The 22,931-nt window shown below is 42.6% G+C and overlaps 1 protein-coding gene across 5 annotated transcripts in view; it reads left to right on the top strand.

The window, feature by feature from the left end:
- The window catches only part of LOC125452254 (serine/threonine-protein kinase ICK-like), a 59,194-nt gene extending 42,015 nt beyond the window's left edge, over positions 1-17,179 (top strand). For 2 of the 5 annotated variants that reach the window (XM_048530427.2, XM_048530426.2), the window contains 2 exons: positions 12,874-12,984; positions 14,430-17,177. In XM_048530427.2, the coding sequence (XP_048386384.1) occupies positions 12,874-12,984; positions 14,430-14,584 (266 nt within the window). In that variant the 3' untranslated portion in view covers positions 14,585-17,177. Of the gene's footprint in view, positions 1-12,873; positions 12,985-14,429 lie in introns of those variants that run through there. The other 3 variants (XR_009445702.1, XM_059645581.1, XR_007247508.2) reach the window with 3 other exon arrangements.
- The last annotated feature ends 5,752 nt before the right edge of the window (positions 17,180-22,931 follow it).

Raw genomic sequence — 22,931 nt, forward strand, 5'->3', positions numbered from 1 at the left:
TCTAGACAGATACGTGAATGGGCAGGGAGCAGAGGGATACAGATCCTTAGAAAATAAGCAACGGGTTCATTCAGAGGATCTGGATCAGCGCAGGCTTGAAGGGTCGAAGGGCCTGTTCCTGTGCTGTAATTTTCTTTGTTCTTTGGTGCTCTTGATAGTGTGATCCACAACGTTCGGATGCTGCTTTTCTGTTGCCAGTGTGTTCTGCTAAAGATGTTCATTGTCAGCTCAGCTTCTGTTGTTCTACACATCTGCAGCAGTTATTTTGATTGATCATGCTGACTGCAGCAACAGCTTCGACCACAACAGAATCATTATTCACACAATGTTTTCACCCATGTTACACGTTATTTAAGCCAATAATCAATAAGTAGTATCCAAGGGTGCAAAGAATGCAGAACTAATCAAAAGTATTTGCCCGTTCCACAATCATTTTAATCAAAGGCAAATTAAAATATATATGCATACATTATTAAAGCAAGTAGAGATGACATATACAACAATACAATCGATAAAAATAATAATCCACACCATCAAAAATGTAATTCACCACAAATCGTCAGCAGCCAACGTACTTATCAAGGCCAAATATGGGACATCTCTAGGCCTATTTTCATCTTCCTCCCATTTCCTATTTTCTGGGGTTAGTTCAATTATTCCGCATCCTCTAACCATGCTTGACCTGAGTAATTCAAACTGGTCTTGAAAACTAGTGTGAAATAATGAGAAATTCACCAGTTTAAACAACACATTGTACCCTAAGGGGAGAGGAGTGGCATTACTGACCTAGTGGTATTATCACTAGACTATTCATAGAATCCCTACAGTGTGGAAGCTGGCCATTTAGACTATTGAATCCACACTGATCATGCAAAGACTATCTCATCCAGACCTACCCCTCGACCCTGTCCCTGCAAACTTGCAGTTCCATGGCTAAGTCACCTAGCCCAGACACCCCTGGACTCTATGGGCACTTGAGCATGGCTAATCCACTTAACCTGCACATCTTTGTACTTTGGAAGGAAACTGGAGCACTCAGAAGAAACCCATGTCGACGTGGGGAGAATGAGCAAACTCCACACAGATGGTTGCCTGAGAGCGGAATCAAATCCAAGACCCTAGTGCTGTGAGACTGTACTGCTAACCACTGAGCACTGTGCCACACTATTAAACCAGAAACTCAGCTAATTTTCTGAAGACGAGATTATGGACAACTAGGAAACCACATTTATAATGAAGAGAACATTAAAAAAGAAACTGGCATCATTAAAAGAGGCCAGGGTGTTGGGAGTTGTCCTCAAAACCCAACTGAGTCAATAATGTCCGCTAAGCAAGAAAATCCCACATCATTGTCAGGTTTGCGTTTTAACTTGAAGGTTATGGAGTCTGACATTCCAGGAATTGTACTGCAGACTTGTGCTCCAGAACTGTCACACCCTGCATCAAACTGTTCCAAGACAGCTACAACACTGGCATCTGCCTGACAATGTGAAAAATTGACCAGGTTTGTGCTGTTTGCACAAAGCAAAACAAATCCAACCCCACCAATTACCAAACCATTAATCTTCTCTCGATCATCAGTAAGGTGATGGAAGGTAGTTTTCAACTACTCAGTGTCGCTCAGTTTGCGTTCTGCCAGGGCGCCTCAGCTCCTGACCTCATTACAGCCATGGGCAAAACTGCTGAATTCCAGAAGTGAGATGTGATAACTTTTGACATCAAGGCTCCATTCAGTCAAATGTGGCATCGTCAAACCTAAGAAAAACTGGAATCATGGGTATTACGAGGACAACGCTGCTTGTTACAGCACACTGGAAGATGGTTGTGGTTGGTGGAGGTCAGTCATCCCAGCTCCAGAACATTCTGCAGGAGTTACTCAGTGTCATGTCCTAGGCCCAGCCATCTTCACCTGCTTAATTAATGTCCTTCCCTCCATCTTAAGGTCAGAAGGGGGAATGTTCTCTAATGATTGTACAAATGTTCAGCACCATTCACATACCCAAATGCAGCAAGACCTGGACAATATCCAGACTTGAACTGAAAGTGGCAAGTAACATTTGTGTCGGACAATGCCAGGGAATGACCATCTCCATTAAGAAACAGTCTAACCATCGCCTCTCGATATTCATGGCATTACCACCACTAAATCCCTCACAAGGTTATCACTAACCAGAGACTCAACTAAACTCACCATGTCATACAGTGGCACTAAGAGCAGGTCACAGCATAGGAAAACTGCAGCAAACAGCTCACCACCTGACTCTCTAAAGCCTGCCCACTATCTGCAAAGCGCAGTCAGGAGTGTGATGGAATACTCCTCACTTGCCTAGATGAGTGCAACTCCAATAATACTCAAAGCTCAATATCACCCAGGACAAAGCTGCCCACTTAACTGTCACCACATACACTCCCTCCACCACTGATGCTCCGTAGCAGCAGTGTGTGCTGTCTACAAGATACACTGCAGAAATTCAACACTGATCCTTAGACAACACCTTGCAAAACCGCAGCCACTTCTATCAGGAGGAAAAATGGCAACAGATACATGGGAACACCCCCACCAGTAAGTTCCCTTCCAAGTCACTCGCTATCCTGACTTCAGTATATTTCCCACTTCATTCAATTTCACTGAGTCAAATTTCTGAAATTCCCTCAGTAATGTCAAAGTAGATCTACAGCATGGATGGTAGCAGATAAAGAGGATAGCCCACCAGCACCTTCCCAAGGGCAACTTGGGACTGGACATAAACGCTTGCCAGTTAGTGATGCCTACAACCCCAGAGTGAATATAGAAAAATGCCTGAGGTTATGCTCTATGGATCCAAATTAAATCCAAACATAAATGTCAGACGTTTTCCTGTAACTGACAGCAATTATCTTCCTAGGAGCGAAAGGGACATAATTCTACTGAATCTCACGGTTTATGTAATTGTCCTTGAGTTTCTAATTTTATCTGTGCCAGACAGATGCAGAATAGATGTTAATCAGTACTCCTTGAGAGGGAAGAAACCTCATCAGGGTTCCACTGATCAGCTGGAAAGTGGTATAGGCAGGCAACATTAGGGTGCTGTTTCACTCTCAGCCCTAGAATAGTTTACAGCACAGAAGGATATCACAGAATATAGTACCGCAAACCTTTTATTAACCAGTACCTTTGGAACCAGGAGTGTGCCAGTTGATCAAGAAATCCACATTATCAATGTAAAAACACACAAAGTAATAGAAACTTAGTGCAAGGGATATATACATCACTGTTATACTTCATTTACTGCATAAATCACTTAAATAGTACTACACCTTTGCCTTAATTAAAATTTAGCAATTGAGTGCCTTCTCAATTGACTACTCAGACATCGCAATAATACAGTAAACCCCTGGTATTTTAGTCATTCAATGCTTTGCAAGTTTATCAAGGGAACCTGGTCGGAAGATGCTGGTTATAACAAGGCTTGTTGTACCTCCACATTGACCTGAGGACAGTTGCCTAAGGAAGCTTTAGAAAGGTCAAGACAAGGTTGTCTAGGGCAACTGTCTATGGAGTTTGCACATTCTGCCTGTGTCTGTGTGGGTTTCATAGGACATAGAACATAGAAAAGTACGGCACAGTACAGGCCCTTCGGCCCACGATGTTGTGCCGTGGCATAATCCTAATACAAAAATAAAATAACTTAACCTACATTCCCCTCAATTCACTGCCGTCTATGTGCATGTCCAGCAGTCGCTTCTATGTCGCTAATGACTCCGCTTCCACTACTACCACTGGTAAACTATTCCATGCGCTCACAACTTTCTGGGTGAATAACATCCCTCTGACGTCTCCTCTGCACCTTCCTCCGAACGCCTTAAAACTACGACCCCTCATGGCAATCAGTCCTGTCCTGGAGAAAAGTCTCTGGCTATCGACTCTATCCATGCCTCTCATTTACCTTGTCCACCTCGATCAGGTCACCTCTCTTCCTCCTTCTCTCCAGAGAGAAAAGTCGGAGCTCAGTCAACCTCTCCTCGTAAGACAAGCCCTCCAGTCCAGGCAGCATCCTGGTAAATCTCCTTTGCACCCTCTCCAAAGCCTCCACATCTTTCCTATAATAGGGCGACCAGAACTGGACACAATATTCCAAGTGTGGTCTCACCAGGGTTTTATAGAGCTGCAGCATAACCTCACGGCTGTTAAACTCGATCCCCCTTTTAATGAAAGCCAAAACACACTATGCTTTCTTAACAACCTTATCTACCTGGGTGGCAACTTTGAGGGAGCAATGCACTTGAACACCAAGATCCCGCTGTTCCTCCACACTGCCGAGAATCGAATCCTGCCTTTAATCCTATATTCAGCATTTAAGTTCAACCTTCCACAATGCATCCCTTCGCATTTACCCAGGTTGAACTCCATCTGCCATTTCTCAGCCCACCTCTGCATTCTGTCAATGTCTTGCTGAAGCCTGCAATAGCCCTCGATACTATCAACGGCACCTCCAACCTTTGTGTCATCAGCAAACATACTAACCCACCCCTCAACCTCCTCATCCAAGTCATTTATAAAAACTACAAAGAGCAGAGGCCCAAGAACAGAGCCCTGCGGGACACCACTCAGCACTGACCTCCAGGCAGAATACTTACCATCTACAACCACTCTCTGCCTCCTGTCAGCCAACCAATTCTGAATCCAGACAGCCAAATCACCCTGTATCCCATACCTCCTGACTTTATGAATGAGCCTGCTGTGGGGAACCTTATCAAATGCCTTGCTAAAGTCCATGTACACCACATCCACTGCTCGACTCTTGTCAACCTGTCTCGTGACTTCCTCAAAGAACTCAGTAAGATTTGTAAGGCATGACCTGCCCCTCTCAAAGCCATGCTGACTCCCTTTAACCACGCCATGATTTTCCAAATAGTCTCAAATCCTATCCCTCAGAATTCTTTTCAAAACCTTGCTGACCACAGACGTAAGACTGACTGGTCTGTAATTTCTAGGAATTTCCCTATTCCCTTTCTTGAAAAGAGGAACAACATTTGCCTCCCTCCAATCTTCCGGTATGACTCACATGGAGAGTGAGGAAGCAAAGATCTTCGCCAGCGGCTTAGCGACCTCCTTTCTCGCTTCCCGGAGCAAACTAGTATAAATCTGGTCTGGCCCTGGGGACTTATCAATCTTAATGTTTGCCAAAATTTCCAGCACATCGACTTCCTCAGTCTTGATCTGTTCAAGCCTGTTTTCCTGCTCCTCAAAGTTCTCATTCACAACAAGGTCCTTTTCCTTAGTGAAAACCGAAGCAAAAAACTCATTTAGGGCTTCCCCTATCTGCTCAGACTCCACACACAAGTTCCCTACGCTATCCCTGATCGGCCCTACCTTCTCCCTGATCATTCTCTTATTCCTCACGTATGAGTAAAATGCCTTCGGGTTCTCCCTAATCCTTCCTGCCAAGCCTTTTTTGTGCCCCCTCCTGGCCCTCCTCAGTCCACTTTTGAGCTCCTTCCGAGCAAGTCTGTAATCCTCTAAAGCTGTGCTAGACCCTTGCTTCCTCCATCTTACGTACGCTGCCTTTTTCTTTTTGACAGAAAGCACCTCTGTACCTGTCATCCAAGGCTCCTTAATCTTACCCCTTCTTACCTGTCTGAGGAACAAATTTATACATCACTCGCAACAACTGCTCCTTAAACAGCCTCCACATGTCTGCTGTGCCCTTTCTGTGGAAGAATTGCTCCCAATCTGTACTTCCCAACTCCTGTCTGATAGTGTCATAGTTTCCTTTACCCCAGTTAAATATTTTCCCCTGGTAACTGCTCCTTTCCCTTGCCATGGCAATGGTAAATGTGAGGCTGATATGGTCGCTGTTGCCAAAATGTTCTCCCACCACGGGATCTGACACCTGTCCTGGCTCATTGCCGAGCACCAAATCCAAAATGGCCTCGCTCCTCGCGGCCTGTCCACATACTGAGTAAGGAAACCCTCCTGAACACACCTGACAAAAACGGCTCCATCCAAACCATCTGCACTAAGGAGATTCCAATCTACATTGGGAAAGTTGAAGTCACCCATTACAACAACCCTGCTACGTTTGCACTTTTCAACAACCTGTCAGCCAGAGTTCTTTGATCTCCCTACTGCTATTTGGGGGTCTGCAGAAAACCCCCAGTGAGGCTCCCTTGCTGTTCCTAACTTCCACCCATACTGACTCGGTCGACAAACCTTCCTCGGCATCCTCAGCCCATACCACCTCAGTAGATGAGTCCTCATCAAAGGTTCTTTCAGCCGCCGTTATACTGTCCTTGACCAACAAAACCACACCTCCCCCTCTTTTACCACCTTCCCTGACCTTAATGAAAGATCTAAACCCTGGAACCTGCAACATTCATTCCTGACCCTGTTCTATCCATGTCTCTGAAATGGCCACAACATCTAAGTCCCAGGTACCTATCCAAGCTGCAAGCTCGCCTACCTTATTCCGGATACTCCTGGCATTAAAGTAGACACACATCAATCCAGCTTGCTGTCTGCCAGCGCACTCGTGTGACAGTGAGGTCCTGACCATGTCCTCCCTACGCTCATCCTCCTGTGTATTAGGACTACACCTCAGTTTCCCTTCCCCCTTCTGAGCTAGGTTAAATCCACCCGAATAGCACTAGCGAATTCCCACCCAGGGTATCAGTGCCCCTCTGGTTCAAGTGGAGACTGTCCTCTTTGTAGAGGTCCCACCTTCCCCAGAATGAGCCCCAATGAGCCCCAATTGTCCATGTACCTGAAGTCCTCCCTCCTGCACCATCCCTGCAGCCATGTGTTCAACTGAAATCTCTCCCTGTTCTTTGTCTCGCTATCACATGGCACGGGTAACAAACCAGAGATGACCACTCTGTTTGTTCTAGCTCTCAACTTCCACCCTAGCTCCCTGAAATCCTGCCTGACATCCCTATCCCTCTTTCTACCAATGTCATTGGTGCCTATGTGGACCACGACGTGGGGCTGGTCACCCTCTCCCCTCAGGACCCCAAAGACACGATCCGAGACATCACAGACCCTGGCACCTGGGAGGCAACACACCAATCGTGAGTCTGTTTCGTTCCCGGCAAACCTTCTGTCAGTCCCTCTAACTATTGAGTCTCCAATGACTATCACTCTCTTCCTATCCCCCCCTTCCCTTCTGTGCAAGAGGGACAGACTCTGTGCCAGAGACCTGCATCCTACTGCATGCCCCTGGTAAGTCCACCCCCCCACCCAAACAGTATCCAAAACAGTATACTTGTTTTTCAGGGGAATGACCACAGGGGATCCCTGCACTGACTGCTTCTTCTCCCTTCTAACAGTTACCCAGCTTTCTTCACGCTTAGGAGTAACTACTTCCCTGTAACTCTTGTCTATCACTGACTTTGCCTCCCGAATGATCTGAAGTTCATCCAGCTCCTGCTCCAGTTCCCTAACGCGGTCTTGGAGGATCAAGAGTTGGGTGCACTTTTTGCAGACATATTTGGATGAGACACTAATGGCGTCCCTCACCTCATACATCATGCAGGAGGAACATTCCTCTGCCTGCACTGCCATCACTGCTAATCCCCTAAACAGAAGGTTTTAAAAAAAAGAGAAGCTTACCTTGATTTGTCCCTGGTGTGTAAGGTTAGAGGAGGTGGATGGGTGGGAGGCCCTACAGGGGTAGGGTCTCGAGTTTACACAACGATCAGTTATTTGGCTGAGGGATGAGAAGAAAGGTCACTCCCTTCCCAGAAGCCTCTGCTCTGAGGTGTTGCTGATCGAGTTAAGCTTTTTAACCATTCAAAAACAGTGACTTGCCGGCTTCCCGACAGGCTCCTTCTCGCGCTGCTGCTGCAACCAGAAATTTCCTCCGGGTACTCCGTTTCCTCCCACAATACAAAGATGTGCAGGCTAGATGGATTGGCCATGCTAAATTGCCCATGCTAAGTTGTCCATAGTGTTGAGGGATGTGTAGATGAGGGAGATGGGTTTGGGTGGGATGCTGTGAGGGTCACTGTGAACTTGTTGGGCTGAAGGGCCTGTTTCCACACCATAGGGATTCTATGATACAACTATGAAGATGGTTTTATAATAGGATTCTGTGATCTACTGCAAGTTACCTGGATTCTTTGCACCAAGAGGCAGTCACAGCCCTTAAGTTTGTGTTTGTCTGATTTGGTCAGTCGTCAGGCACAGGAGAGTTCGATGGTGGAGGTTCATTACGCTAATACTGGGGAAAGTAGGACTGTCCTGTGGGGAGTTATGGATTCAACTGGGCCTGTATTCATGAGAGTTTAAAAAGATGAGGGGGGATCTGATTGAAATACAGAAAGTTTGAACTGAGCCAGATGAACTCAATGCAGGGAAGCTATTTTCCCTGTTTGGGGGGCTAGGACCAGGGGTCACAGTCTCAGGATTTGAGGTAGATCAGTTCGGACTAGGATGAGGAAAACCTCTCTTCATTCAAGCAGAGTGAATCTGTGATATTTTCAACCACAGAAGACCATGGGGGCCATCACTGAATGTATTCAAGAACAAGACAGGGTGGCTCAGTGGCTCAGCACTGCTGCCTCACAGTGCCAGTGACCTGTTTTGATTCTACCCTTGGGTAACTGTCCGCGTGGAGTTCGTACATTCTCCCTGTGTCTGTGTGGGTTTCCACCAGGTGCTCCGGTTTCTTCCCACAGTCCAAAAATATGCAGGCAAAGTGGATGATGCATGGTAAATGCACAGTTCTGGGGCAAGGATGGAGGGGCCAGTCTTGGACACGATGCACTTCGAAGGGTCGGTGCAGACTTAATCAGCTGAATACATTTTGCATTGTAGGGATTCTTTGATTCTGTGATACATTTTTAGATGTTAAAAGCATCAATAAGTATACAGGAAAGTGGGAATATGATATCGAGATGTAAGATCAACCAGATCTTATTGAATGGTGGACTTGGCTTGAAGGGCTGATTGGCCTATTCCTGCTTCTAGTTTCCATGTTCTTCTGTGACTGAATGAGGCTGAGAGCGGAACTAGAAGGCATGAGCTTTACGGTGGATGTGCAAATTGACTATCGCACTGTGGTAAAAAAACACTTTCAATGGGGCTTGAAACGCAACGTAGTATAGTCAGTGGGATTGACTCTATTCTGTGCAGCAAAGAGTGAGAGTCTGTAACTGTGGAAGCCATTGCCACAGAAGACTGCGAAGGCTAAGTCATTGAGTGTATTTAAGACAGAGATAAATAGGTTTGTGGACTAGTAAGTGCATCAAGGGTTACGGGGAGAAGGCAGGAGAATGGGGTTCAGAAGTACGTCAGCCGTGCTTGAATGACAGAGCAGACTCGGTGTGCAGAATGGCCTAATTCTGCTCATGTACCTTACGGTCTTATTTGCTCAGACAGGAAAAGACCTTGCGGTGGGAGGTGGAGAATCCAGTCATTGTAGGCAGGACAAAAAAGGAGTTTGTGAATAGTTGTAATGAGGAATTTGGCACCATGAAGCAGAGCCTTCAATGTCATAATCTCTGGATGCATAATGTGTTGAGTAGAAAGGCTTATTTCCATGCAGTGTGCCGCCAAGATTCTAACTCCAGACAAACATATCCATCTTCTTTGTGCTCAATCTAACTCCTACAAGCAGGGAGCTTTCCCCCCATTCCCGTTAAAACCAGTTTTGCTCGGTTCCTTGGATGCCACATTTGGTCAAATGTGGCCTTGATGTCAAGAACAATCACTCTCGCCCTCACTCCCTCACCTCTTTTGTCCATGTTTGAACCAGGGCATCAATGAGGCCAGGAGCTGGGTGGCCCTGGTAGAAACCCAACTGCGTGTTAGTGAGTAGGTAATGCCTTTATTTTCACCTACTGTAGTCCCCATCATGCGACTATGTCAATTGCTACCCCTGCCAAGCGCTGGAAGCCTCCCCAGAATTATCCAGACAGCAGAAAATTTGTTTCAGGAAGACGAGGACCTGCCCTGTCAAATTTCATGTGGATGTGCTGTTGCACATGCACAGAGCGTGATTAAAGGGAGTCAGCATGGCTTTGTGAGGGGCGGGTCATGCCTTACAAATCTTATTGAGTTCTTTGAGGAGGTCATGAGACAGGTTGACGAGGGTCGAGCAGTGGATGTGGTGTACATGGACTTCAGCAAAGCATTTGATAAGGTTCCCCACAGCAGGCTCATTCATAAAGTCAGGAGGCATGGAAATCAGGGTGATTTGGCTGTCTGGATTCAGAATTGGTTGGCTGACGGGAGGCAGAGAGTGGTTGTAGATGGTAAATATTTTGCCTCGAGGTCAGTGCTGAGTGGTGACCCGCTGGGCTCTGTTCTTGGGCCTCTGCTCTTTGTAGTTTTTATAAATGACTTGGATGTGGAGGTCGAGGGGTGGATTAGTATGTTTGCTGATGACACAAAGGTTGGAGGTGCCGTTGATAGTATCGAGGGCTATTGCAGGCTTCAGCAAGACATTGACAGTATGCAGAGGTGGGCTGAGAAATGGCAGATGGAGTTCAACCTGGATAAATGCGAAGTGATGCATTTTGGAAGGTCAAATTTAAATGCTGAATATAGGTTTAAAGGCAGGATTCTCGGCAGTGTGGAGGAACAGCAGGATCTTGGTGTTCAAGTGCATAGCTCCCTCAAAGTTGCCACCCAGGTGGATAAGGTTGTTAAAGCATAGTGTGTTTTGGCTTTCATTAAAAGGGGGATCGAGTTTAAGTGCCGTGAGGTTATGCTGCAGCTCTACAAAACCCTGGTGAGACCACACTGGAATATTGTGTCCAGTTCCGGTTGCCCTATTATAGGAAAGATGTGGAGGCTTTGGAGAGGGTGCAAAGGAGGTTTACCAGGTTGAGGAGGTTGACTGAGCTCGGACTTTTCTCTCTGGAGAGAAGGTGGAAGAGAGGTGACCTGATCGAGGTGTACAAGGTAATGAGAGGCGTGGATAGAGTCGATAGCCAGAGACTTTTCCCCAGGGCAGGATTGACTGCCATGAGGCGTCATAGTTTTAAGGTATTAGGAGGAAGGTATAGAGGAGATGTCAGAGGGATGTTCTTCACCTAGAGAGTTGAGAGTGCATGGAATACTTTGCCAGTGGTAGTCGTGGAAGCAGAGCCATTAGTAACATTTAATCGACTGCTGGACATGCACATGGACAGCAGTGAATTGAGGGGAATGTAAATTAGGTTCGGTTATTTTTGGATTGGGATTATTCCACGGCACAACATCGTGGGCCGAAGGGCCTGTACTGTGCTATACTTTTCTATGTTTTCTATGAACAGGTGCAAATCTGAAAGGCAATTCAGTGCATTACTGGAATGCGATGTGTACTGTCAACTCTTTTGAAATCTGGTTCAAATTCAAAATGTTGGGACACTTGCTGATATCTAATGTGTATGAAGATGGTTAGGCTGTACCTAGTTCGTCTTTCATACAGTAGAATCCCTAAGCACTGAGACACCCATAAATGTCTGCCTCTCTTGAGTCCTAAAAATAACCGATTTTAGTATATAGGAAAAATTATCATTGATATTTTAAGGTGGGGCTTTAATCGTGTGATGTAAAATGTATGTTTATACATTTTTACATTAATTATTCTGCTATGTGAATTAACTAAAATTTCAGTTTGCTATGTTATTCACTGCTTGCATTTAATATCAAATTGTACATTTAACTTGACTAAATTCTTTGGGGTAGCAGAGAAGATTGTTCAAGGTAATGTTGCAGACATCTGGATTTAGCAAGGAATTTTACAATTTGACTTCTGAATGGCATAGACAGATTAGTGAAATGGGCAGAGCATGGCATGTTTAATTCAATACAGTGAAGTGTGGAGTGTTGTGCTTCGTAAAGGCTAACATGGAAGGATGATTCAAATCTAAATTTTTCATGGTTTTGAAAGTATGGATGTGCAGAGAGAACTTGATATCTAACAACATGTATTCTTAAAAATGGTGGGACAAGTTGATAAGGTAGTTAAAAGGCAGATGGGTTACTTTGGTTTTTAATTCTAGGCATAGAACGTAATACATACATGAGGCCAGAGGTAATAGCCCATACTTGTACCACAATTCAGAAAAGATGTACAAAGACCTACAGAAAGCTGCCAGGTTTCAGGGATGTTTGGATATTGGGTGAAGTTGGAAAAGTAAACCATTCCTGCAGGAGTGGAAGTGAATGTAAAATGACAGATGCTGACAAGAAGATAGGATTTGGTAGAGGAAACAGCAACTCCTGTACCAAGTGAAGCATTGACTGGAAGCTTTTTTTTAAATAACTGGTAAAAGATTTCAGAGGAAGAGGCAAAGTGTTTAGGATCTAGATTTTTCTATCTGAAATCAGAACCAGATTGTATCAGTGAAACTTTTGCCTCAAAAGGTGACGTAAGTGGGATCATTAACTATTTTTGAGATTCTTGTTAGGCAATGGAACCAAAATTTATTGTGGTAGATGGGAATGTGAAATTTAAAACACATCAGATACACCCTTATTGAATGTTGGACTGGGCTCAAGGAACAAAATTGTCATCTCCTACTCCTGTTCGAATGTTCGTAGATTGTTTTAAGAGTGTTGTAAAAGTACATGAAGCTAAGAAACTTGCAGACTGCAGATAAAAAGCAGGTGTTTTTGGATCAAGCCTGGTTGTTGTTTCAAACAGGTGGCTGTAAGCCAATTTGTCCTCATCTGCCTATTGTATTTATAATATATAAATCAAGATGGGGTAGACTTTACATCAGGCGTTTAATTGCAGCAAAGATCCCAAATCAGTGCCGTTCAATTTAGTGCATGCACACTTCACTGAAAAATACAGTTTTTAAAAACCCAAAAATTTATGGTGATAAATTAGGATACTTGTTACTGCTTAAGTTCAAGAAAAATGTATTTTTTGTCAGATTAATGATTTTCTTGTTTTTCAGTTTATGCAACTAGGACTGATTCCTCTGGAGGATACACGTCATTTCTTAAAAAAGAAGTTGGATCTGCTGGTCAAAGAGTGCAGTTAGCACCGGTTGTGGAAACTGATTCTAGTAAGTGTTCAACTGGATTATGTGTACCTTTTGAATAAACTTCATACAAAAAATTGTACAGAATGTCCTACACACTTCTTCCCCTTTTCCTGTTTGGGATAATATTTCACAGGTGCTAGTACCTCCTTTTATACTTTGCCCAAATGTGTCACCTGAGACCACATTACCGCACATCAAAGCTGAGCTTGAAGTTAAACAATGAACTGTGGACGCTGGAAATCTGAAAGAAAAACAGAAATTACTGGGGGAACTCAGCAGATCTGGCAACATCTGTGGGGAGAAAACAGAACTAATTTCTCTGAAGAAAGGACCTTATGAATTCCTTCACCAATTTCTGGTTTTGTTTCAGAAAGCCAAGCCTAACCCCATTGCACGATGCTAACAAAGATCTTCAGGAGGATCACTGAATAGCAAATAGTAGGATGCTGTCATTGTATCCCTTACCCAGGGTTGCAGTGACATGTATTCTTTTGTATTCTTTCCAAAATCCCAAAACGTCGATAGTACTGCTAAAGAATTTGTTCGTCAACATGCATTGCCCTGAGATAGTAATAAACTATTTCCATGACCATTGCAAGTCCGTTTGGCAGTACACCCACAGTGCTGTCTAGGGGAGGTGATAGCCTAATGGTATTATCACTGGAATGTTAATCCAGTGAACCAGATAACATTCTGCAGACCTGGGTTCGAATCCTGCCGTGGCAGATGATGGAATTTGAATACAATTAAGAATCTGTTGTGAATCTATTGTCAATTGTCAGAAAAACTCATCTGGTTCACTAATGCCTTTTAGGGAAGGAAACTGCCATCCTTACCTGGTCTGGTCTACAAGTGACTTCAGACCCACAGCAATGTGGTTGACTCTTAACTGCCTTCTGGGCAATTAGGGATGGGCAATAAATGCTGCCTAGCCAGCAACGCTCTCATCCCGTAAATGAATTTTTAAAAATTAACGAAGCGCATTCCAAATTTTGACATGGCAGCACTGAAGGAATGGTATTATGGCTCTAAATGATGATTTGTGACTTGTAGATGAACTTGCAGCTGGTGCTTTTCTCATATGTCTGTTGCCCTTTTCCTTCTAAATGGTAGAAGTTAGGGCTGAGAAGGTGCTGTTAATGGATCTTTGACTGAAATCTGCTCATTCAGCTTGGATCATGAGTTGAACCTAGGACATTGCTGTCCTTAAATAGGAGTGCAGGTTTAAGTTCTGACTCATACAAAGTCTTTCTTTTTTTTAAGTGCCTTTCTAGTTAATTTTTCTGTTGTGAGTGAGCTGCAGTATTTTTTTGAATATTCTGGTAAATGATGATTAGTGTGAAAAATACAAGAAGCTCAAATAGTAATTTTTCTACATATCGCATTGGAGGCTCTTTAATTGTTTAGAAACTATGATGGCAAAATTATGTGGAAGAATTTTTCTAAATTATATATTCAATCCACAGATTATGCAACTTGGAAATCCAGTCGAACACAGATGGGATGTCAGCCATATAATTCATCAAGCAAAAGCATCAGTGGGTTAATTCCACGTCCGCCTGCAGTCCATCCAATACATGGACGAATTGACTGGTCTTCCAAATATGGAGGACATCGATAAAAATAGATGTATTTAACATTCCAACAACTACTGAGTGTCGGTTTCTTAATATCAGCCAATATCACAATTTCTCTGAAAATTGCCACATTTAAAGATGAATCTGTATTTCAAGAACCCAAAATATTACTTGTGATTTGGTTAGATTTGCTTTCATTAACAGTTGACGTTTTTTACACTTCTTCAGAAGATATTTTTGCAAGAGCTTTCTGAAAATTTACCAGTTAATAGTAATTTAATTTTTTTTTACATTTTTCTACTTCTGTATATATTGCCTAATGTGTATAACAAGTTATCAGGTTTTTTAATAAATACAAATGTAGTGTATTAAGTATTTTTGTTAAAGGGCAGGTAGACACATGCAGATCTTTTTGCATATGAAAACTAGTATTTGAGGAATATACTCTGATTGTGATATGCAGGTACACTAAAAGTGAGAGTCATTGAAATTTGCCTGTGGCAATCTACCAAGAACGCATTTATTTTTCTAATTTTGGTGGGGGATATGGTTGGAATTTATTATCAAATGTGAGGAATGCTTACATTTGTAGCAAAGTTATTGACTAGTCTTTTAAAAAGTAAGCAAAAATAATTTTATTCACTTTTTTTGTCTTTTATCATCTGCTACTTTCTTTGACGGGAACAGACTTGCTCCCAGGTCTCCCTCTACAGTACATTTAACTAGTTATAAAAAAAGTTTCCCCTTGGCCTGCTGATTTTCCTTCCTTTGTACCCAGTGGTGTCTTTCTCTAGTTGCACAAGAGATACAGCCAATCTGTTGCATGGAAACCTCTGACCTCATATATGTATGTGTCATTAAATAGCACAAGCACATTTTACAAGTGTTCTATACCACTTCCCATCTTTGTACCTGTCTTTGCCAAATAATTTTCAGGTGATTTTGAAAGTACATTGTGGAAATTTACTTCCAAATGTATTACCTGTAGATTACGGCATATATATCCACTTTTAAAGCTTTGAAAAAAAAATCAAGTTGATTTACAGTTATTTTTTACGCACTGTCTTCACAGTTGTTGCTACAAACTTCTGGAGCAGGTGCGACTTGAACTCGGGCATCCTGGCCTAGAGGTAAGGATGCCACCACTGCATTACTAGGCCCCAATTTCAAATTTCGTCAGTGATTTGAATCCATGCCCACACAGCATTCACCTGGTCCACTTGGCAACTAGACCAGCAAGGCTACCAATACACTGACCTCTTCCCTAAAGGATTGACTTGTACAAGGAGTGTAAATTGTGAATGATCAGTGTTTGGGGATACAGGAGGACTGATTCCTGTTTGTTGGTCTCCATGCATGCTTTGCTTTGTGTGTGTGTGTGTGTGTGGGCATGTCTTAAATTTCTGCAAGTCATCTTGGCAACACGGCCAGTGTTGCTTGCTTACTCTAATGCCCTGACTTGAGGCATGTATAACCTAAACATGTATCTCAGAGCTGAAAGTTCAGGCCGACTCCTAATATGTAAATGGCGCTAAACATTTATTTGTGAAAAAATGGAGATGGGGTCAATTTATATGCTAAGTATAGACCGAAATATACATTTTGGTACTGTAAATCTGGGACCATCTTGAATACCAAACCAGTTTGTACCCTGTGATCTAAGAAACTTGTGATGATCAAAGGAAATTCCATTTTTATGTGTTAAACAAAAGTGTGTGCAGACATAATGCCTGGACTAAAATTTACATAGTCTGTGCGACTAAAAGACCAAACCAAATAGCCAGTACAACAGTATTTTCCTTGTCTTTTACCAGCAACTAACTTATAAAGTGCGCTGTTGAGGTTTTAGTTGCATTTCTAAAACCCTCCAATATACAATGCTGCCATTTTCTTTCCTGGAAACACATTGAATGAGTTTACTGTTGATTTAAAGATGACCATTTTCAATATTCTTGTGGCTGGTCACAATTTATTTACTTGCCATTCTCCAGTCAAAACTTGCATCTTCTCTGCATAGTGTTGGAGCAAGTGACCTTTCCATGGATTTGGATAAAAATGAAATTGAAAGGTTGTTCTCCCTGGGCCTAGAGCTTCTGTTTTCTGGTCTGCAATGTAAGATCAGTTCCAGAGTTCACACAAAGTGACATTGAATGGTCTCCATTTTTTTTTTGGAATTTTGACTGGATTTTTCTCAATATTTTGTTGCATAAATTTAGTCAAAATTCCAGTTGTGCTTTTCCATATGTGGGGGTCTCCTTTTTCTTTGCAGATATTTTCCCAAAATACTTCCGTTGTTTTGGTGTTTTTGAAACATACTGCTATATCTATGTTACATAAATCTCTTCCTTCCCATTTTAACCAGTAGTGTAACTCATCAGATGCTAAATAGTGAAATCAAAATGTATTAAAGCAATGCAGGAAATTGCATATGTTAAATGAGTTTCAATTGTGCTCAATATTTTACATTTTTATAGCTTTAATAGTTTAAAAATTATTCAGTCAAATTTTCTTTAATACTGTACTGTTAATTTCAAAGATTTTACTCTTAACAAAACTATTTCTTGGACTTATATCAGTTGTATAGCATTAAAATTTTAATTTAATTGCTCATTGCTACTATTTTTTCTCGCACCTATGCATCTATTAGAATTGGCAGTATGAAAATATGAATACCACTTCTTTCAATTATATCTTTATATCCTCCAGTAGTTTGCCTCGTTCTTGAGTTTGTGGGTATGTTGGGTAAGTTGCTTGCATATTGAGATTATTAAGTTATATTTGAAAAAGGAAAAAAAGTGATTTGTCTGTTAACACTGACCAGATATGATCTCCACACAAGAAATATAATTGAATCTGTTTTCTTGCCTTGTTATATAAAAGTGAATGGGAGTTTGTTGATTTTAAGTTGGATAGCTTGGTCACTTGAAAATGATTCAGACTGCATTATTTTGGGGCCACATTCTTGAAAAATCAGATTTCTTCGATTTTTCTTAGAACAGATGAACTGAGTATACCATTTAACCCCTTGAGCATGTTCCTTCAGCCAATAAAACCATGGCTGATCTGCACCCTAACACACACTTTTCCATCTTATACATCCCCAATATCTTTGGTCAGCAAAACTCTTCTCAGATTTAAAATTAACAGTTGATTTAGCATCAACTGACATTTGCTAAAGCTTTCTAAATGTTATGCTTCTCATCTAGGAGGTATGATCAAGTGTGAGACAGTAGAAGGCTACCTATCTGTTTTCACCCCAGTGTTTCTAAGGAGTTTGCTTATTATTTCAGTGAGCGAATGTTTAACCATGCTGTGACTGACTGTTTTTTGGAAGTTTTAAAAGAAATAAAAGTCGTATTTATTGCACAGAACACCAAAATCCCAAAGAAAGTTGATCAGATATGGATTTCGTTTTAAGCTAGATTCAGTGATTGTTCTCATTCTCTTTTGACGTAGTTCAGCGTATTGATGGTTGCTCCGTTGCCTCTTTGGAAGTTCACAGCTGTTTCATTTATGTTAAAGACTAGGGTTTGACTAGGCAGATTACAGGCCACACTTGCAGACTGGCTGGAGAAAGAGAAAAGAGACCACTAGTCCTTTTCACCTTTTACGTGCTTTTACTTTTCTGCCTTCTGACTCTGGACATTAATGCCTTTATTTGCAAAGATCTTGCTGTCATGAGATCTTCTCTCACAAACTAGACTGTTACTCAACATGATTCTGAACTGAGTTTGTGATGTTTGTTTAAAATGGCTAGGTGGCCAGTGAGGCCATCCAGATGTCCGGCTTCATTAACAAGAGTTTAGCAGCTTGGTACTCTTCCACCTCAATAATTAGATTATGTATGAACGCCTTTGAAGAAGTTCAGGCTATTGCTTTCTGCCATTCTGAGCAGCCCATCCTGGTTGGGCTATCCCCTTTCAGTCTGTCTCTATTCTCATTGCTTGTCAGGCACAGTAATTTAAATATTTGGTCATTCTGACCTTTTTAAAAATATTTATTTCTTGGCTTCAGCTCACTCAATAAATAATCATTTGTTTCCTGATTCATTCCTGAAAGAGCTGGCTCAAATTTTTGGGTTATGTCTCTAAGTTTAAAACTGACCAACCTGCACATCAGTTCTAACCTATTTGCTCACTTTACCTTCAATCAAAATTTAATTAACTCCTAAATTCAAATAACTTAATGGGAAGTTGGTGTTGATGACAGGGCCAGCATTTATTGTCTGACCCTGGTTGCCTTTGAGAAGGTAGTTTTTTGCTTGCCACCTTGAACTGATGCTATACATGTGCTGTAGATAGACCCACAATGCTGTCAGGGACTTTCAGAATTTTGACCCAGGGACACTGAACAATCAGTGATATATTTTCAAGTTATGATGGTGTGTGGCTTGGAGGGAACTTGCAGGTTGTAGTGTTCCCATACACCCGTTGCCCTTGTCCTTCTGGATGGAAGCATTTGTGGGTTTGGGAAGTGCTGTCTAAGCCTTGGTGAATTTCTGATGTATTTTGTAGATGGTTCACACTGCTGCCACTGTGGTGTTGGTAGAGGAGTCAGTGTTTGTGGATGTGCCAATCAAGAGGGCTGTTTTGTTGTATGGTATTAAGCTTCTTGACTGTTGGAGCTGCACTTAACCAGGCAAGTGGGGAGCATTCCATCATTTTGTGTCTTGATGCTGAACAGGCTTCTGGGAGTTAGGGGGTGAATTATTTGCTGCAGAACTCCTTGCCTACGACTTGGTCTTGTATCCACAGTATTTATATGGTTAGGCCACTTTAGTTTCTGATCAATAGTAACCCCCAGGAAGGTGATAATGGGAGATTCAGTACTGGCAATGGTATTGAGAGAACCTAGAAACCAAGGAGGATTCTGATGGGGAGAATCCTTTCCATAATCTAAAGTCCAGTAAGGAAATGGTTAAACTTGAACAGACCATACTAAAATATGAGTAGTGAGGCAAAAGAATTGACTGAAGAATCACTGGACATTGCCCATGCAGAGCAAGTTGACAGGTAAATTGCAAAAAATTTATCCTTTGCTGTCAGAGGAGGTCTCTCGGAATTATGACACAAAACTCATAATACTGAATGCATTGTGTTAGTCTGTGAAGTTTTATATACAAAGATTTTAAGGAAACAGCCAGGGCAAACCTACATTGAAGTGAAGTAATTTTAACAGGTTGATAGAAGTTGAAGTCCATCATTCGAGATCAAAGTAAGACCACAAGAAATGTTAGGGTAGCCAAAACTCTGATAGGATGAAGAGAATTTTAAAAAATTTTGCTTATCTTCTTAAAGTGAAGCTCTAAAAGCACAGCCAGCTCACATTTAAAGTAGAAGCTGCAGGAGTTCTGAAGAATTAAAAAGAATTCTGAAGAGCAAGTTGAAACTACCTCTCAGTCTTTCAGATGCAGAATAGACAGTTGTTCATTGAATAATGGTACTAGCTGGATTATGTAAGGTGATACTGAGTGGCACATGATGTTCTTATGGCAGGATATGTAGGGATGTAGAAAACTTGAGGACGAATAAATGGTATTTTATCTGGTCAAAACTTCATTAGGAAATAGTGCAATTGTGTAAATGCCTCATACATGAGGTAGTAGGAAAAGTGATAATGGGAACTGCAGATGCTGGAGAATCCAAGATAACGAAATGTGAGGCTGGATGAACACAGCAGGCCCAGCAGCATCTCCAGAGCACAAAAGCTGACGTTTCGGACCTAGATCCTTCATCAGAGAGGGGGATGGGGTGAGGGTTCTGGAATAAATAGGGAGAGGGGGGAGGCGGACTGAAGATGGAGAGAAAAGAAGATAGGTGGAGAGGAGAGTATAGGTGGGGAGGTAGGGAGGGGATAGGTCAGTCCAGGGAAGACAGACATGTCAAGGAGGTGGGATGAGATTAGTAGGTAGGAGATGGAGGTGCGGCTTGGGGTGGGAGGAAGGGATGGGTGAGAGGAAGAACAGGTTAGGGAGGCAGAGACAAGTTGGACTGGTTTTGGGATGCAGTGGGTGGGGGGGGGGGAAGAGCTGGGCTGGTTGTGTGGTGCAGTGGGGGGAGGGGACGAACTGGGCTGGTTTTGGGATGCGGTGGGGGAAGGGGAGATTTTGAAGCTGGTGAAGTCCACGTTGATACCATTGGGCTGCAGGGTTCCCAAGCGGAATATGAGTTGCTGTTCCTGCAACCTTTGGGTGGCATCATTGTGGCAGTGCAGGAGGCCCACGATGGACATGTCATCTAAAGAATGGGAGGGGGAGTTGAAATGGTTTGCGACTGGGAGGTGCAGTTGTTTATTGCGAACCGAGCGGAGGTGTTCTGCAAAGCGGTCCCCAAGCCTCCGCTTTGCAGAACACCTCCGCTCGGTTCGCAATAAACAACTGCACCTCCCAGTCGCAAACCATTTCCACTCCCCCTCCTATTCTTTAGATGACTTTTCCATCACTTCCTACCCACTAACCTCATCCCACCTCCTCGATCTGTCCGTCTTCCCTGGACTGACCTATCCCCTCCCTACCTCTCCACCTATCTTCTTTTCTCTCCATCTTCGGTTCGTCTCCCCCTCTCTCCCTATTTATTCCAGAACCCTCACCCCATCCCCCTCTCTGATGAAGGGTCTAGGCCCGAAACATCAGCTTTTGTGCTCCTGAGATGCTGCTTGGCCTGCTGTGTTCATCCAGCCTCACATTTCGTTATCTAGGTAGTAGGAAAACCTTAGTGTAATTAAACTAATACTTTGATATCTATGCTGATTATTTGTAGATTGTGTGGGACCATTACTGAAAATGAAAGCAGGCCATCAGTATGTTGTCACAAATTTTGAGAACAGTTCCTTTTTAAGGATGGCTAGAGCTAGCGTAGTTGTGGAAAAATTAACTCAGTCTTTTACTCATTATGGACTACTGATTTGAAATAAAACAGATTAAGGTTCTAATATTAAGTTTTCCAGGCGATCATTAAGCTTTAGAGAGCGAACATCAGACTCAAACCATGATTAAGGCATCCTGTCTCATACCCACGGCACCGAGACAAAGGACTAGACTTATTACTGTTTTCTCTCAGGGATTCCCCAAGGAATATTCTGTTTAATCCATTTGCATTGATTTATGACCGTGGGATGAGATCCAGTAAAATTGATCAGGAAAGGGTCTGCCTCCATAAAGATGAAATCCTTATTGTTGATTACATTTCCGTGTTTCTGGGAAGACTTACCACAGCAGGTAAGGTAGCACACGAGCATTTTAAAGTTTCATGGGTAAAAATGAAGGAATGGGCAGATAAACATTCTAGAATGTTTCTAGCAGCCAATGAAGTATTGGTATTGCTGCTTTTGCAGATTGAACCTTTGGCAGCAATTCAGTGGTGCAGAGAGGTAAGGATTCGTAAAGTGATGCATCTGATCTACTCCTGATCATAGGAAGAAAAATCAGTTATGTCACAAAAACATGCTGAAATGATATCACAAGAAATAGAGTAAGAATGCTGCCTCTGGAATATTGTATACAATTTTGGTGCCCTTACTTGCAGAGAGATGTAGTTGAATTGGAGGCAGTTTAGTACATGTTCACTAAATTGATTCCAGACATTAGGGGTTTGCCTTATGAAGAGAGACTGAGTGGTTTAGGCTTCTATCCTCTGGAGTTTAGAAGAATGAGAGGAGATCTAATTGAGGTGTATAAGTTGCTAAAGGGGATTGAGAAAGTAGATGTGGAAAGGATCTGTCTTCATGGGGCAATCTAGAATGAGAGGTTATTAGCTATGGGGGAAGGGATAGCAGATTCACACAGATGAGGAGAAATTACTTTTCTCAAAGGATCATGAATCTGGAACTGGCTTTCCCAGTGTGCTGAGTGGTGGGGCATTGACTAAATTGAAGGAAACAATAAGACTGATTTTTGGAATAGAAGTGGGTTGAAGGCTTAAGGAAACTGGCAGGAAAGTGGAGTTGAGGCAGAGATGAGACCTGTCATAATTGAATGGCCTACTGCCCATAGTTCTTATGTTCTAAGTGTGTCAGAGTAGTGGAATATGATAGAGATGAAAAGAGTGAGATAGAAGGAAGATGTAAACAGTTCTCCACGTGGATCTCGTACGATTCAACTAGACAGCACAAATAGATAGTAGGAACTGCAGATGCTGGAGAATCTGAGATAACAAGGTGTAGAGGTGGATGAACACAGCGGGTCAAGCGGCATCAGAGGCATTCTTTTGGAAAGGTCTAGGCCCGAAATGTCAGCCTTCCTGCACCTTTGATACCGCTTGGCTTGCTGTGTTCATCCAGTAAGAACACCTTGTTAGCACAAATGCAGGGACAGTGAGGCACTGTGCGTTCGTTTAGAGAAAGGACAAGGGTAGAGTCTAACAAGACTATATAGAAATCGTCTGGAAATATCTA

Source organism: Stegostoma tigrinum, chromosome 4 (genome assembly GCF_030684315.1).
Source record: "Stegostoma tigrinum isolate sSteTig4 chromosome 4, sSteTig4.hap1, whole genome shotgun sequence".
Lineage (NCBI taxonomy): Eukaryota > Metazoa > Chordata > Chondrichthyes > Orectolobiformes > Stegostomatidae > Stegostoma > Stegostoma tigrinum.